The sequence below is a fragment of the Pagrus pagrus genome (assembly GCF_965226575.1).
Source record: "Pagrus pagrus genome assembly, chromosome: 21".
In the NCBI taxonomy this organism is placed as follows: domain Eukaryota; kingdom Metazoa; phylum Chordata; class Actinopteri; order Spariformes; family Sparidae; genus Pagrus; species Pagrus pagrus.
The window spans coordinates 23262893-23278317 of record NC_140208.1 but is presented as its reverse complement, the minus strand read 5'-3'; the positions used below and the strand labels follow the sequence as shown (position 1 = coordinate 23278317).

General features: G+C 41.7%; 2 protein-coding genes across 2 annotated transcripts in view; one reads left to right on the top strand and one right to left on the bottom strand.

Moving 5' to 3' along the window:
- Positions 1-14164, top strand: part of gas7b (growth arrest-specific 7b) — a 68493-nt gene extending 54329 nt beyond the window's left edge. The window contains exons 10-14 of the mRNA XM_084342965.1: positions 1723-1851; positions 2499-2622; positions 9273-9352; positions 9984-10082; positions 12087-14164. Of these exons, the coding sequence (XP_084199091.1) occupies positions 1723-1851; positions 2499-2622; positions 9273-9352; positions 9984-10082; positions 12087-12200 (546 nt within the window). The 3' untranslated portion in view covers positions 12201-14164. The remainder of the gene's footprint in view (positions 1-1722; positions 1852-2498; positions 2623-9272; positions 9353-9983; positions 10083-12086) is intronic.
- The window catches only part of LOC311250223 (uncharacterized protein MYH16), a gene marked incomplete at its 5' end in the record, with an annotated part of 54402 nt that continues 53141 nt past the window's right edge, over positions 14165-15425 (bottom strand). Inside the window, one exon of the mRNA XM_084341801.1 lies at positions 14165-15166. Coding sequence (XP_084197927.1) covers positions 15014-15166 — 153 coding nt within the window. The 3' untranslated portion in view covers positions 14165-15013. The remainder of the gene's footprint in view (positions 15167-15425) is intronic.

Below are 15425 nucleotides of genomic sequence, written 5' to 3'. Positions count from 1 at the left end.
AATCTTTACTTTGTCATATTATGCTAATCTTCAGGTTCATACTTACTTGTACATACTTATTTGAGGGTCCTAGTAGAACAGGTTTACATTCTTTAATTTTCAAAAAACACATTGTTTTTCTCATACGGTGCATTGCTGCAGCCTCACTTAACACACTCTGTCTTGAACACTCGGTTTTAGCTACAGAGTGAGACATCTCGCCTTTGTTAATCTTTGGTGAGAGTTGCACATGCGCCTTACTTAATGAGTGGGATGTAGCCAATCAGAGGCAGAGTAGGGCGGGTCATGCAGAGCAAGGTAGTGTGATCTAAAATAACACTGCTATAGCAGTAGCAACTGTATGTCTGCTGACTGACTGGAGTGTATATATTTTATAAGAAATATATGTAAATATATGTTTATATAACGCCTGTTACATAGTGATGCTCATAAGTTACAGGCTCGACTTCAAACCAGGTGTTTCCGGCAGAGCAGCAGTGTTTCCTGTGGGAGAAACAAACTCCCTTTGGCGCAGACTTTGGGCTTTTTCACTTTGCCGACCTTTTACATGTACAACAATGCTTCAGAACACAATAAAGGAGAGGCAAAACTACAAAAAGCAGAATATAACCTCTTTAATAGAGTGAATGAACAGGAAATTCACTCCATCCAGCATTTCAAAAAGTTGGCAGTCACCAGGGGTGATGTATTTTTATAGGCTAACCCTAAAGTTAGCATTGCCCTGGTTCCCTCCACAATAGGCCTGTGGGATTTTTAGATGGATTTTGGATTATTGCAGAAAATAATCTCTGCGACAACCACAAGTTTGATAACACTTATATGATATTTGAAGCATGAATGCGATCGCCAGAAGTAAAAACATGTTAGGCTTCATCTTCAGTTATAAAAAAGTTTGTAATGAATGTTCGCATTTAGCATGACAAGGGTCCAACAAACGTACAGTGTTCAGCTGGGTACTAAACCTGTCACCAGGTTGGTTTCCGACTTAAGATAGAAATATAGATAAAAGATAAGTCATAAAATTTAAACATTTTCATAGTGGAGAGTTTATGTTGTTTCACCTTTGTCACAATACATTATTAATCTTACATGGACACAGACAGACACATGACCTCATCACCATGCATCCTACAAACAGCTGAGTTAAAAAGTGATGAAGAAGATGTTGAGTCTTTCTTTCACTCACCTCTCAGAACAAATGCACCACTAACCAGATGCAGACCTTTACCACAGTTGACAGTGGTGCTCATACTGCTTAGCATTGTAGCATGAATAGGATCCAACTTAATGCTAACCTTTTCAATACTAATTCAAATGAAGTAACGTGCCATTAAAGATTGGCTTGTTTGTGAGATTGTATTTGTCACTGAATTTACAGTAGCTAATGTTAGCAGTTGTTAGCAACATGTCCAACTTAATGCTAAACGTATTATTGCCAACATAACTTTACCTTTAAAGGTTAGTATGTTGCATGAGGTGATATTGCCAAAGCTGCACAAACATTAGCTTCTACGGATGTAACAAACACTATTCTACGACCTATTTCATATCAGTTACATTTCACTTCTCTTAACATAACAGCTGCCTGGACGTTGTTAAACCTTATTACATGAAGTTTTTGGGAGGAACATTTGTTGTGACACATCTCACTCTGGTCAGTGAGCTGTGACATTCTCATCTTCTGGCCAGTGTTGACTTGTTGATTGTGTTTTGTCTGAGCAGCTGCAGAGTGAAGTGGAGAAGCCTTTCCTGACCTTCAGGGAGAACTTCAAGAAGGACATGAAGCGGTTCGACCATCACATCGCCGACCTACGGAAGCAGCTGGTTGGTCGCTATGCATCCGTGGAGAAGGTACAGACAAACACATGCAGATAGAAGAACGAGCGCAGCAGCTCTAATGCAACACAGTTCTGTCCCTCTACTTGGCAGCAGCAGCGTTTCAGGAATCATCTCGCTGGTGATTAAAATTCCACATCTCTGCCATAAGCAGACGGCTGTTTCCCGTCCCTGGAATGTCTTCCTGCTTTTTGTACATGTACAATGAAAAGCAGTCGCCTGAAGCCTGAAGGCAACTGCAGATCTTTCTCACATCATCTGTCATCTGAGCAGCGTTCGCTCAGAGAGGGGACAAAACAGTTTCTCTCTGATGTACCCATCAGATGGACAATTGAGCATTTAAAGCAGGACAGGAAGTAAGACGCTGGTCATGTATGAGACAGCTTCGACACTGGATGATGGATGAACACTGTGTGTAGCAGACTGCATTATCACTGTGATGAAGGGTGGCAGACTGTAACATTATAATAGCTGTAAACTTTGATTAGAATGATGTTCGTTTCCGGAACGTTACACATTTGTTTCAGAAAACGTTTTCTTGACAGAAAGCAGATCATTTACTAAAAATAGAATCATAGGAGGGTTGCTTCAGTATAAAAGCTTCTCTACATGTGCAGCTGTGAGGTCTGAGTCTGAGATGCTCTGTCCCTTATCTCCGGCAGGCCCGCAAAGCTCTGGCAGACAGACAGAAAGAGCTGGAGCTGAAGACTCAGCAGCTGGAGATCAAACTCAGCAACAAGATTGAAGAAGACATCAAGAAAGCCCGCAGGAAATCCACTCAAGCAGGTCAGAGAAAGGGGTCAAAGGTCAAACTGCAGGGTCACTGTGGGGTTGCAGTCTCACTCAGGTGTTTGTTGTTTAAGAGAGGAGGGAGCACCGCCGGGCAGGCGCTCACATGTCTGTGGCTGTAAAACAGTGTCTGTCGATCACTGATACGAATAGATTTGAACTGTTTTGTGATTATTTTAAGTTCTTGTCATTTGTATTTTGTCTATAAATGGTCCAAAAAATCCAGTTTTCAAATGTTTCCTCTGACTTTTCTACAGAGGGAAACAAAAAATCACTTAAAACACTGTCTTCTGTACAGAGCAACTCAGAATCTAATTGAGTTCATGAAAGGTGACAGCGTGTAAACAAGTGAAGCAATTTAATATTTCAGCCACTAAATGAACAAGGCTAGGAGTTTAAAGGCTCATTCAAACCACCGTTTAAAAGGAGAAACTTGAGGTGAAGTAGATCTGCACATATTTTTTGCATCTCGTTCAACTTTGGGAAACTCTGACACTGGTGATCAATCACAAACTGTTTTGACAGTGTTGTCCTCTGACTGAACAGAGAGCCAGAGTCCAAAAGTAAAAATTGTTCCGTAAAGAGACTTATTCTTTCCAAAGTTATGAGACAAGACTCAGTTGAACAAATACATCTTTTAACACTGTGTGAACTATCTGACTTATTGTCCCTTTAGCATTGAAGATACCAAGTTTCCTCCCTGATAATCAGCAAAATACCTCATTCGAGACCAACTCTGATTATGATTGTGAGTGACTCACCGAGCATGTTCCCAGCTGGCTGGTTTGAAGGCTGTTGGCTCAGCAGATAAAGCAGTTCACCAACTTGCTCTGCAAATAGTCACTAGATCATCAAACTCTTAGCACTGTCTATCCTGTGAGAATGTGTTGATGAAGCATTATAATGGACCCTTTTAGTTTTGTTGCACCACGCACACTACTCTACCTTTGATTGGCTGCCTTCCTTGGTTGGGTTGGTTCTGTTTAGGCATGAGCAGTGAGATGGGTTAGAGTTGGGGTCAGGGGGTAAGAATATCATAGTAGCCAATCAGAAACAGAGTAGGGAGGGTGGGGTTGTCTTAGAAAGAAATGCAGTGGGATCCATAAAGATGTGATCAGCTTTGCTTAAAGACCTGCGAGTGGCCCCTTACAGGCCGCAGTGTTCATTACATCCCACAATAAGTAAGACATAAAAGAAATGTAGCTGAAAATGTAAAGTTTGTCTCAAGGGTGATGGGTCATTGAAACCAAAATGGTTCATCCTCTGTCGAAGATAAATTCATGGGATTCTGTGTGTTAGATTATTAGCTATTTGTGTGTCTGATGCAGTACTTGATAACAGTTCACTGAGCAATGATTGAGTGAATGAAAGGATACATCACAAGAAGTTTTCAGTAAAAGCCTTTTCTTACAGAAAACATTAGGGTTTATCCTCTGGGGGCCATGAATATCCACCCCATGCCTTACAGCAGTGTTTTGATTTGATTCTGGTGGCTCTGCACCAGAGGTCAGGCATCCACTACAAGTCATCAATGATCCTCTGGGGAGCAGGAATTTCATAGCAATCTAATGAGACGAGTCGAGACATGTTGCTTTTGAGAGAGTTAGACAGACCGTTGATGGCCTCTAAATCAGTTTGCAGATCTACTAATGTTAAGCTGAACTTCTTAATAAAATAGGCAGATAATACTGCTTGGACCACAGTGGCACTCTGTGCAGCAGATATGTGGATCTGGAGTTCATCACTCAACCAATAAAAGTCCCTCTGCACCAGATGTAGGAGTCGATGCTATCAGGGATCATCTGAGGATGATGAGCAGTGTTTGTGCTCAGTCCAGCTGCAAATCACACTCCACCACCAGCAGAGCTCATTCGGTTGAGCAAATGGTTAACTTACTGGACAGAATCCTGCATCCTCCTCCAGTGTTGCTTCAGCCCTTCATTGGAACGGTCACTGGAGATCGGCTGTGAACCCAGATGCTGTGTTTGTCTTTTCACATGAGTCATGAGCTTTATCAGCACTTCGAGCCAGACTGAGAGATTTCTTTTAAGACCGGGATGGAAGAGGAGGGAAGACGTGAGGCCAGAAACATTCCCTGCTCGACGAGTCTGTGTTCGCAGCAGACTGGCAGAGGCGTGGACGTGGACTCACTCTTTAGTCCTTAGGGGAGATACTCACACATACATGCACATTAATAATCTGACTGCAAAAATATCCATCCCACAAAGGCATTACATCTATTGAAGAGATTACAGAGTGTGAAAAACTAGTGAAAATACTTCAAGATCTTGGATCATATTGAAAAATGTTTCATTTGAAAAAAACCTCTTGAATTCAGATAAATGTGAGGGTTGTTATTCTCTGAGTTGGGGCACTGTGGCTCAGTGGTTAGCACTGTCGCCTCACAGCAAGAAGGTCCTGGGCTCAATTCCCAGTCGGGAATGTTTTCATGTTATCCCCATGACTGCATGACGATGGGATAAATGCAGTGAACAGACTTCACCACTTGAATCAGGGTACCCTACCCCAGGACAGTAGAGTGTGATGGGGAATACACACAAACTGAGGCTTGTAAGAACTCTCTGATGTTTCAATGTATTATGGTTCTTTTCTTTATACCAAGCTTGAAACAATCACTTTATAACTCCTGACATTATTTAAGTCCAGCTGTGATGTTGATGTACTTGGAACCGCTCCTCTAACATCAGAGCAGACTGGCAGGGTAGGATCCAGTCAGAACCATGAAAAGATGTAGTTTGATGATATGGGATCATGGTAGTTGTGTCATTATTGTTAAAAAGTAAACAAACAAACAAAAAACAGTATAACTGATGAAAATCTGTCTGACGTGGCCGAGGCAGAAATGTTCAGAGTCGAGGTAACTTAAGTTTTCTTCACGATGGTCGACTTCCTTCATCACTCCCTGACGAATGATCATCTGATGTTTTCGCCAGAAGTTATAGCGAAGCGTGTCCAAATGAATGCACATGTTAAATTCAATAAAATGACAGATTCTTCTGGTTTGAGCATTGTTGGACACGTTTGGGATCATGTGAGTTCAACAACAAAATACATAACAACCGTCAAGTCATTTTTAGACATTTTGATATGCAAATGTTACACGTTATATCTTTAAAGACTGACACCAAACAAATGCTGTATGTGATGTATGTTAATAACGGCAGAGAACTCTCACCCAAAATCCTGTCCGACAAACACGTGAAATACAACACCAAGTTTGTACCCGAATACATCATCATTCATAGAGCTCATGGACTTTAAGTGAGTCGCTTCAGACACCAGGAATTAGACTCATCCCCTGGAACAAGCAGCGAGGCTCTCAGAGGAACATATATATGTATTTCTTTTTGTATAATTGACCCTTTTCTTATGTTTGTGTGTGGATCAAATCATTATTGGTAGTTATTGGGTTGTGAATCTACTAGAGAATTTAAGCTTGAGAACAACCTATCTGTCCGCCCTCCGTCAGCTTGTGACATGCTGTAGTTACGTACTCGTTTTAAGTTTTCAGTGTACATTCACACTAACCTCAATCAAGACTTCAGCATTGCTGTCCACCTTTGATTGACATGTCAAACTTTAAGCCACTACCGCAGCTTCATCAGTTGCTACTGAACATGAACGAGGAATGACAGTCCACTCTGACTGTCAGACTTCATTACACACTTATCATTGTGTCACTTGCAGTGCAGGATCTGTACGTATTGGGTCAGCTGAGAAAACAGTCTGAAGAGGGGTGTGAGAGGAGCGAGGGGCGGGCTGGAGGAGTAGCATTAGCAGCAGCCGGCTTGCTTTGTAAAACTTTTAATAGGTGTGTGACCTGAAGAAAGTGACTGGCTAAGAGTAAACAGATGCCGGCTCTCCGTCTGAGTGTGATGTCATGACTCAACCCGGCACGACCACATGCTGTCACACACGAGTACGAATCCTCCATCCAAACTGGCTCTCTTCACACACACACACACACACACACACACACACACACACACACAGTCAGCCCTCCTCCGTGCTGCTTACACAACCAGGGAGAAAAACAGCAGCAGTTGTTGACGGTGCTCATGGCGTCTGGCTGCCAGTGATGATGACTACAGTGTGAGGGAAGCAGAGAGGTGACTGATGCCAAAACAAGTAAAGCACGGCATCTGTCTGCTCATAACAAAGACTCATTATCGCTTCAAGCTCTCGCTGCATTGGATTACGCAAGGCTTTTGGTCGTTTATGTCTCCATATAGCAGGGATTTCCTAAAGTTTTTATTTCAGCTACTTAAGGCTGTGATCACCTTCATTGTGGAGCTCATTACTTTTGTTTTTTATTCGAAGAGAAGAGCTTTCTTCACATGTGTCTAAGTGTAGGAGGGCTGATGCGATGGGCTTATCTTTGGCACAGACAGCCGCTCTTTTTGCAATTTCTTCTGATTTGTCTCGACTTTCTGTTCAGGAATCACATTCTGAGCTTACCTGGATGACTGTTAACTGTAAACTGTGCTGCGACAGCAACGCTAAACTTTTTGATGTCCCAGACACACTCAATCCACATGAAAATCCATTTATATAGATCAGAATCAGCTTCATTGGCCAACTGTGTGCACATATATAAGGAACTGTAGTTTCATAGTGTTTCAACAATGTGCAGGAAGATAAAAATAGACATACAGAACTATTACGTACATACAAGCAGGTGAAAAATGAATGTATATTCTGAGATGTTTTTTTCCAACCTGAAACCTACTTAAAGCTGCTGGTATCAATATTTTAATATTAACAATATATCTAATAACTATGTGTAACATGAAAGGTGTTGCTCGTAGAGATAAACCCACATAGAATTATCACCCAGTGCTGCAGTTCCATTATTGCCTACAGTGTAAAGAAAATGGCATTTCTAACACTCTAGTGGCGTTGTTGTCAGGTGGCTGCTGTTTTCAGATCTGAAAACCCACAGCACACTACCTGCACAGACACAGTTAGCGACTGGTTGGTGAACATAATGGAGCATTTAGCAGCTGAAGAGCAGGATTAGTTTTTCCAAGAGTTGATGGAAACCAGCACAGAGCTGAAAGGAGCGTGAATGTTGAACTTACATTTGTCAAATGGCCAAACATGGTTTCAGATTATGCTAATCTTGTGTCTTTTGGATGAGCAAACACCTCAGTTACTGCTAACCAGTTTGCTTTAATATGTAAGTGTTGTACAAGCTTAATTCTGTTGCCCCTCAAGTCTCCAAAAACATGTTTAAGATCAAATTAAATGTAGAAAGCTACTGTAGATGCTGGTATTTTACAGGGAAAACATCAAACTCAGTGTTTGTATCAAACATCATTTTTAGTTGACACAGCAGCTGTAATTAGTTTAATGTTTTCTGTCATGGTTAAAGAAATCTGCTGATTTAAGAGTCGACTTACACCATCCTGTACAGCTGCTTCCCTCTGATGCATCTTACCTTTATACGCAGCTGTTTGTCTGTTGCTCTTCTACACGAATGTATCTAGCTGGTTAGCGAGCTAGATACATAAGAAGATGATGATTCCCTTTTTGATCCTACCCATAAAGCTCTGATTGGTCACCTGTTTTTCCAACTGCAGACACACATACTGGAGGCACAACACCAGCCCTATTAATATTGCAGAATAAAATTGTGTGTGATCATTAAGAGGCCGGACGTAGGCTACAGGAGTGCTCCTTTGCCACTGAAGGTGCTATACAACATTCAGCCACATGTAGCGATTGCAACGTTTGCAGAACAAATTCATGATATCAGTCACAGCCAGTTAACTGTCGTGAATACTCTCGCTGGTCACTAATGAAAACAGACATGTGACGTTATGTTCACATGGACTTACTTGCACATAGATGAGCAGAAAAGCCAGCTCCAGGTTTTGCAGCTTGTAGCTCTTAGCTCACATGCTTTAACATACATCTGCATCCGGCCCTCGACCGGAACAGAAAAGGTTCAGTTACAACACACACAGAGGGAGTGTAACTTACTCCACCAGCTTCACAATGCAAAGAGTTGTTTACCATATCAGTGTTCAAACTCTCATACATTAAACCTTTAAACAGGACTTTCGGTCCTGCAGGTGGCAGGACAGTGAAACATCAGATCCACAGTCACATTTCTGTGGATCTGCTGGAGCCCTCTGACGGGCTGGCTTCAGCTAAAAGCAGAACACAACATTAATGTGAACAGTATGAAGTAGCAGGTGTGTCAGCAGACATTGAGTGGAGAAGATGATCCACAGAGTGATCAGCATCATTTCCTCTCTGATTGAATCTCCAGGATGATTAGTGTGTGTTTTTGTTGGCGGCAGGATACAGACTGTAACATTAATGAAAGGACAGATTAGATCTTTCCTTTTATCATGGCTTATGTTATCATAATGAAATTCACTATCAGTCCAGATCGTCTGCACTGTTTGGGATAATCGCATCTGCTGAGAGAAGTGGAACAAACACTGAACATGTGTGTTGCAGCGACGCCCCCGCTGTGAGTGAATAGTTGGGCACCAGCACCACCTGCTGGAGAAAATGTGAAACAAAGTCAGCAGAGACATTTTTGCAGTCTGTTGTGGTGCTGTGTGTGCATGTATTTCATTTAAAAAGTCTTCTTTTTGTATTCACTGTAACAGGAGACGATCTGATGCGCTGTGTCGACCTTTATAACCAGTCTCAGTCCAAGTGGTTTGAGGAGATGGTCACCACAAGTCTGGTAAGAAATCAGTCCAAACTTAGACGTGCAGCATTTTGTGTTTCTAAGAGTTCTGAACATTGAGCCAATGTAACACTTTTACTGTCTGAGAAGTGCCAGATAATACACATGACTGACCAAATGCAATAAAAGGCTAGAAAGAACACAAATTATTGAAAATAAATAAGGTGAGGAAACTTTTATATTTCACACACACATATGAATTATTATCTATTTTTGATGGTTATTTCTGTGCCCATTTGCTCTTATATATAACCACCTACTATATATATATGTTCAGTCACTCTGAGCCCATGGGTAACCATGTTTTTCAGTTCTGTAAAACAAAAGCTTCAGATTTGTGTAAGTGCAAAAGTGATGGAAAACTCCTCTCTTATAAGATCTTGGGCTGACATCTGATATTTTTCGGTGTCAGATATTTATTCTAAGCAAAAGCAAAGCATGAGGACTGACTGAGATTTTACATTTATCTCAAACACTTAAAAGTGCATGCTTCATTTCCTGTCTATCATCTGCTGTGATGGTTCTTGTTGAATCATGTCTCAGTCCCGTTAGTGCTGTAGACTGTTGTTGCTGCTCCGGCGTAGACAGATGGAAGATTTCTCTATGATTCAACTGCTCTCATCCTCAGGAGTTGGAGCGGCTGGAGGTGGAGCGGGTGGAGATGATCAGACAGCATCTGTGTCAGTACACCACCCTTCGGCATGAGACAGACATGTTCAACCAAAGTGTAAGTACAGCTTCTACTCTGACAGCTGCTCTCTGTCGAGTGATAAAGGGTAGAGCCGTCACTTTCACAGAAAATCATGTCTGAACGTCTGATAACAGACACGTTTATCTTATATATATTATATTCATTTGAACACAGCTCATGTCACCTGATCCTTCACCAGCACGTAGAGCCGACAGTGATAGACCTTTTTCACAGCAGCCATTCTGACATAACACAGTCAGCTAAACACAGGTGTTACCAGTGATACTAGTTAAGATTCTGTTCCATTCAGGTCAAACAGAGTCAAGGTGCTGCTATTGTGCATGTTGTCTCACTAAAAAGTCCTCGCCACACTAAATGGAACAGAGCCTTCATTAATTGACATGAATTAAACCTGTTTAGGATCTGCAGAGACTCTTATTGTGAACATCTGACAAATCATTTTAAAAGTCACTTTTACTTAGTGCAGGCATTGGCCGTACTAAAATGTTTGATGATGTTGATGTCTGATGTTTGAAGGGTTTGAAGACTTTATTGATCCTTGAGGGCAAACTCATAAATCACAGCAGCTCAGAGGCTTCGGCAGCTTCGCCTCCACATCTGAAACTCTCTACTGCTGTGAGCCCCGAGGTTCAGTGCTCAGCCCTATTCTTTTTGCTTTGTATATTGTTTCCTTTAGACAATTAATTAGGGACTTAAAAGGTATTATTGATCACTGCTACATAGATAATATTCAGCTATGCGTCTCATTTAAACCTCAGACATTTCTAAACGTGAAGTCGTGTGTGAATACTATGAAAAAACTGGACTGCAGGTAATTTTCTCACAGTTAGACAAAACAGCAACCCTTATTCCTGCCCCTCCTCGTCTTGTTCCTGAGGTCATCGATGGTCCTCGGTGGTTAAATCCTCCATAAAAACCAGGGGGTGTCACTGGACCTCGCTCTGACTCTGGACCAACATATCAAGTTGCTGAGTCACTCTTGTTTTTCCAGCTGAGATATTGCAGAGCTCAGGCTCACTGTGTCAAGCAGAGATGGAAATGCTAATTCATGCGTTTGTATCACCCAGTGTTGGTTACTGTTACCTGCTTTTCATCTGCCTCAGTAAATCTTCCCTGGGTCGTTTACCAGTGGTCTAAAAGGTCTCACATGACACTGATTCTGATCGCTCTCCCCATCAAATACCGAATCCAATTTAAAGTTCCTGTGGTGAACAGAAGAGCTCTGCATGGTCAGGCACCTGCCTCCATCACAGATCTACTGCAGCCCTGTGTCACCTTGAGGTCTTTAAGGTCCTCCAGTCAGGTTTGGTGGTAGTTCCTTGATCTCGTGCTTTTGAGGTTGCAGCCCCTAAATGTTGGAACCCTCTCCGGTTTGACTTCAGACCTGGGAACACCTGTGAAAAGCAGCTCAAGACCAATTTGTTCAGACTTGAGTTTCTCAAATAATAAAAAAAAAAAATCTGCTTTTATTGTGTTGTATGTCTGCATGTATGTTTATACGTCACTGCCTCTGTGAAGCACTTTGTGACGTCTCTGATATAAGTACATTTATTTACTTCAGAATTACATTTTAAAAATAAATGAGAAATTAGAGGTGACATTAAAAAGCTATATACCATATGTATATTAAATGCAAATGCTGAAGTCAACTTTGACACCATAGACTCGATTATGACCATTTAAGCTACACTGTATTTGTGTTGATACAGTGTCTTATACCTGCCTGAGAGTACCTTTGCACCTTGACTGACTTTTTTTATTGTTATGCACTTTTTAATAGATGTTTTTTGAATGTACAATTAGCAGTTGTATATTAAAAGCAACCAAATTTCCCTCATGGGAGGATAAAACTTGAGCTGAATCGGTTTCGATCATTTCTCCTGCTCTACCAGCCGAGGGAGCCACTTACCGGCCCTCTGAGCGATGGAAACATGATGCATCACCTGAGCCGAGGCAAACCAAACACATGGGAGCGTTTATTGTGATACTTTGACTGACGGCTGTTCTTTCTTTGTCCAGACGATGGAGCCGGTGGACAAGCTGCTGCAGTGTGTGGACCCGGGCAAAGACAGAGAGCTGTGGGTGCGGGAGAATAAGACTGGAGAGATCAGGCCCGTGGACGTAGAGATCTGACCTCAGTGCTGTCTGACGGCTCTGCATACGCACTCTTTTACCCCCCGAGCTCACACTGAACCAGAGGCTGCAGCCTGAGGCCTGACTGAAATCTGCTGGGATCTTCACTCCCCCCACTGATCCACTTGTGACTCCTAACAGACTGAGGGACGATCAGTCAGCGCTCGCTGGCTCTTCACATCCCCTCAGCAACCTGCTGAGGATGAGGGCAGTGTTCGGGGAGTTTAGTGAGAACCCAAAGCGATGAATGAAGATGTCAGGTAGCGACAGGTTGTAGTTTTCTGTTATGCACGCTGGTGTCAGCTGAGATGACACAGGAGAATTGGAACTATGAGTGTGAATTGTGAGACGAATGATCCAACGATGAACATTGACCACGTGTAAATGTTGAATAGCTTTATGTCATGCAGCAGTGTAGTGCTGCAGCTGCGTGTGCTTCAGCTCTGTGAGGTGATTCTCTGATTCACTTGACGTGACTTCAGACCTGCAAACATGATTTAACAGGTGCTGCTGAGCAAGATGCAGTCTGACCTTAGAGTGTTGTATTACTGTGTACCAGAATAAGACTAAACTATTTTAATACTAATATCCACCATGCGCAGGTATTGACTGTTTGCTTAGCCCCGCCCCTTTTGTTACTGTTGCTACACCTGTCCAAGTTAACAAAAAATCAGCTTCTGATATCTGAACTGTGCTGACTTTAATCACAGCTGTTGTTTTAGACTTTCTCGGCTGTGACGAGCGAGTCTAAGCTAATGCTAAAACTCTGCCCCCGGCTGGCTTTTTTAGAGTTTCCTGTAAAAATATGCACGATGACAACATTCATGACGTTAACAGACTGATGATCACCGTAGAACACATTGAAATAAAGTGTTTTTCCTCACAGTATGTGCAGAAAAGATGTGGTACAGTGTACTTCACATTCAGCACACAATCGTAACACTATCCAACAAGTTTGGCTTTATGTTCTCGAGTGTAAACTTTCTCAAAAAATACAAAGAGCAGGACAGGAGCGCTAATGTTACTCTAAACTCTGGTACACTAGCACCATTATCTCTGATGGAGTGGATGTGGAAGGTTTTTTTTATGTAACCTGTAAAATCACTTAATAATTATTATTAGCTGATGATATGCCCCTTGTCTTTGGAATTGACTCTAGGTTACTATTGGAGGTAGTGAAGCTAATGGTATGTAGTAACATGCAAACGTGTGCAGCTCACACTAAACCAGACAAACACTGTGCTGACTTCATTCCTCACAGCCGTAGCTCTGATTCTCAGTGATCATCATTCAGTGTTCGGGTCGGGGTCAGCAGACTGTCAAACGCTGAGGACCAAAATCACAAATCTTCTTCATGTCTCTGAAAAAAATCTGAAATCTAAAGCTCCAGAACACTCAGATTCATTCCCACCTGTGTTTCACTTCATTCATAATAAGACTTAAAAATCATCCAATTGCACTTTATACCCAAGTGATTTTTTAAGAATATACTGTAAGTTGCTGTTCCTATGAAAATGATTCTAGAGAGAGCTTACTTGTTACACATTTTATTTCTGAAGTTGGGAGTGTGGTGTGTTCGAGGGCAGCCTGGTGTAAATATATGGGATGTGTGATTTGCAATGAAAGGAGGCAGCGGAGTGAAAGGATGTATAGTTCAGTAAATAGTAGAATCTTACACAAAGACATGGTATACATACATTTGGTACTGATAATATATGAAACATACAAAGTGTTTTATATGCAGTAGAGATAGCAGCCTCTAGATATTCAGCTGTTTTGGACCCAGTGTCGGCGCTGCTGCCTGCAGAGGTTAACTGTTGTACAAAAGGCTCTTTCACCACCATGTCCTGATCAGTATTACTGCTTAGTATTACTATTGAGAAAAGAGGATGCAGATGCTTTTGTACATTAACAGCTAAAGGTTGACATTTTTCATTAATAAAATGAAAATGTGTATCTTATCTCAAAAACGGCTCCTCTGTGGTTTGTGTGTGATTTCTGTGTGACGGCGGGCGTGAAATGAAAAAAGGCCGAGGACAACATGCAGTATAATAAATGAAAAAAGTATTTTATTTCCTAAAAACAAAAAAACACATTCAGCAATAAAATGGTTTGGCCAATCCCTGTGACAGGTTCAGGCTGCAATAATAAAGATGTGGTTAAAAGTTCAGACAGATACACTTTAGATAAAATACATGACATGTGTCATTATTGACCTTAAACAACCCATGTGTTGACGGCATGTTGTCTAACTAGGTAACACTTTATTATAATGAGTGTATAAGTCATTTATAAGCCATTAGCTAATGAGAAATGGTCATTTGCAAATTTAGCTAGTGCACACATGAGGTTTTACTTTATTTAGCAAGCGTTAACTGCTAATGTAGCTTCTCTATGTTGTTAAACTGCCAATACAAAAGTACCAAAATGACTGAAACTGACTTATAAATGACTTCTAACTGCTGATTGTAATGAAGTGTTACCTACGTGGGATTTTAGAGCGCTTACAGTCCAGTTTTAGATAAGTAATCTGTTTGTACATTCAAATATTACATTATGAAGTGGATACAAAGTGTGTTGGATTAAAGCTGGAGTGTGTTATTAAAGCTGTGATCTTACAGACTACAAAGAGAGGAAGGGATGAGTACATTGTAGAAAAATCCAATGGGAATGTTCAGTCAACACAGCCTGAATGTGTTTCGGCCTCTCTGATGTTTCAATCTTCATCCTGCATCACTTTCGCTCCTTTAAGAGACATCAGAGCCAGAATGACTTTGTACCTGGAGCGAGTCGGAGTCGCTGCAGACGTGTTTCTAGTCGATCATGAGCTTCTTGAGGGAGTCGAGGTACGCTGGGATGAGGGAGCTGACGGACTCGTTGTCGTCAGTGAGGATCTTCTCCCCTCGGCCCTCTGAGCCCACAGAGCTGGGGGACCGGACCAGGCTGCGGTACGGAGTGCTGTAACCCTGGTGGAGACAGACCAACCTCAGAGTCATTATTCAGAGCAACCACTAGAGAAAGAAAACACTACGTCTGGAGCCGTATGAAGTTCTGTTTTCTTTCTGTCATTCTATCAAAACTCTGCCGAGGTTCAGAGCATTTTCATGATAATCATCAAAAATTATAATTTCAGTTCTAAGTGCTGTATCAACAACTGGACTTGTTTCAGTTTCTTGAAGATGTGAACCGAAACAAGTCCAGCTGCCTACGATAAAGCGCTTACAA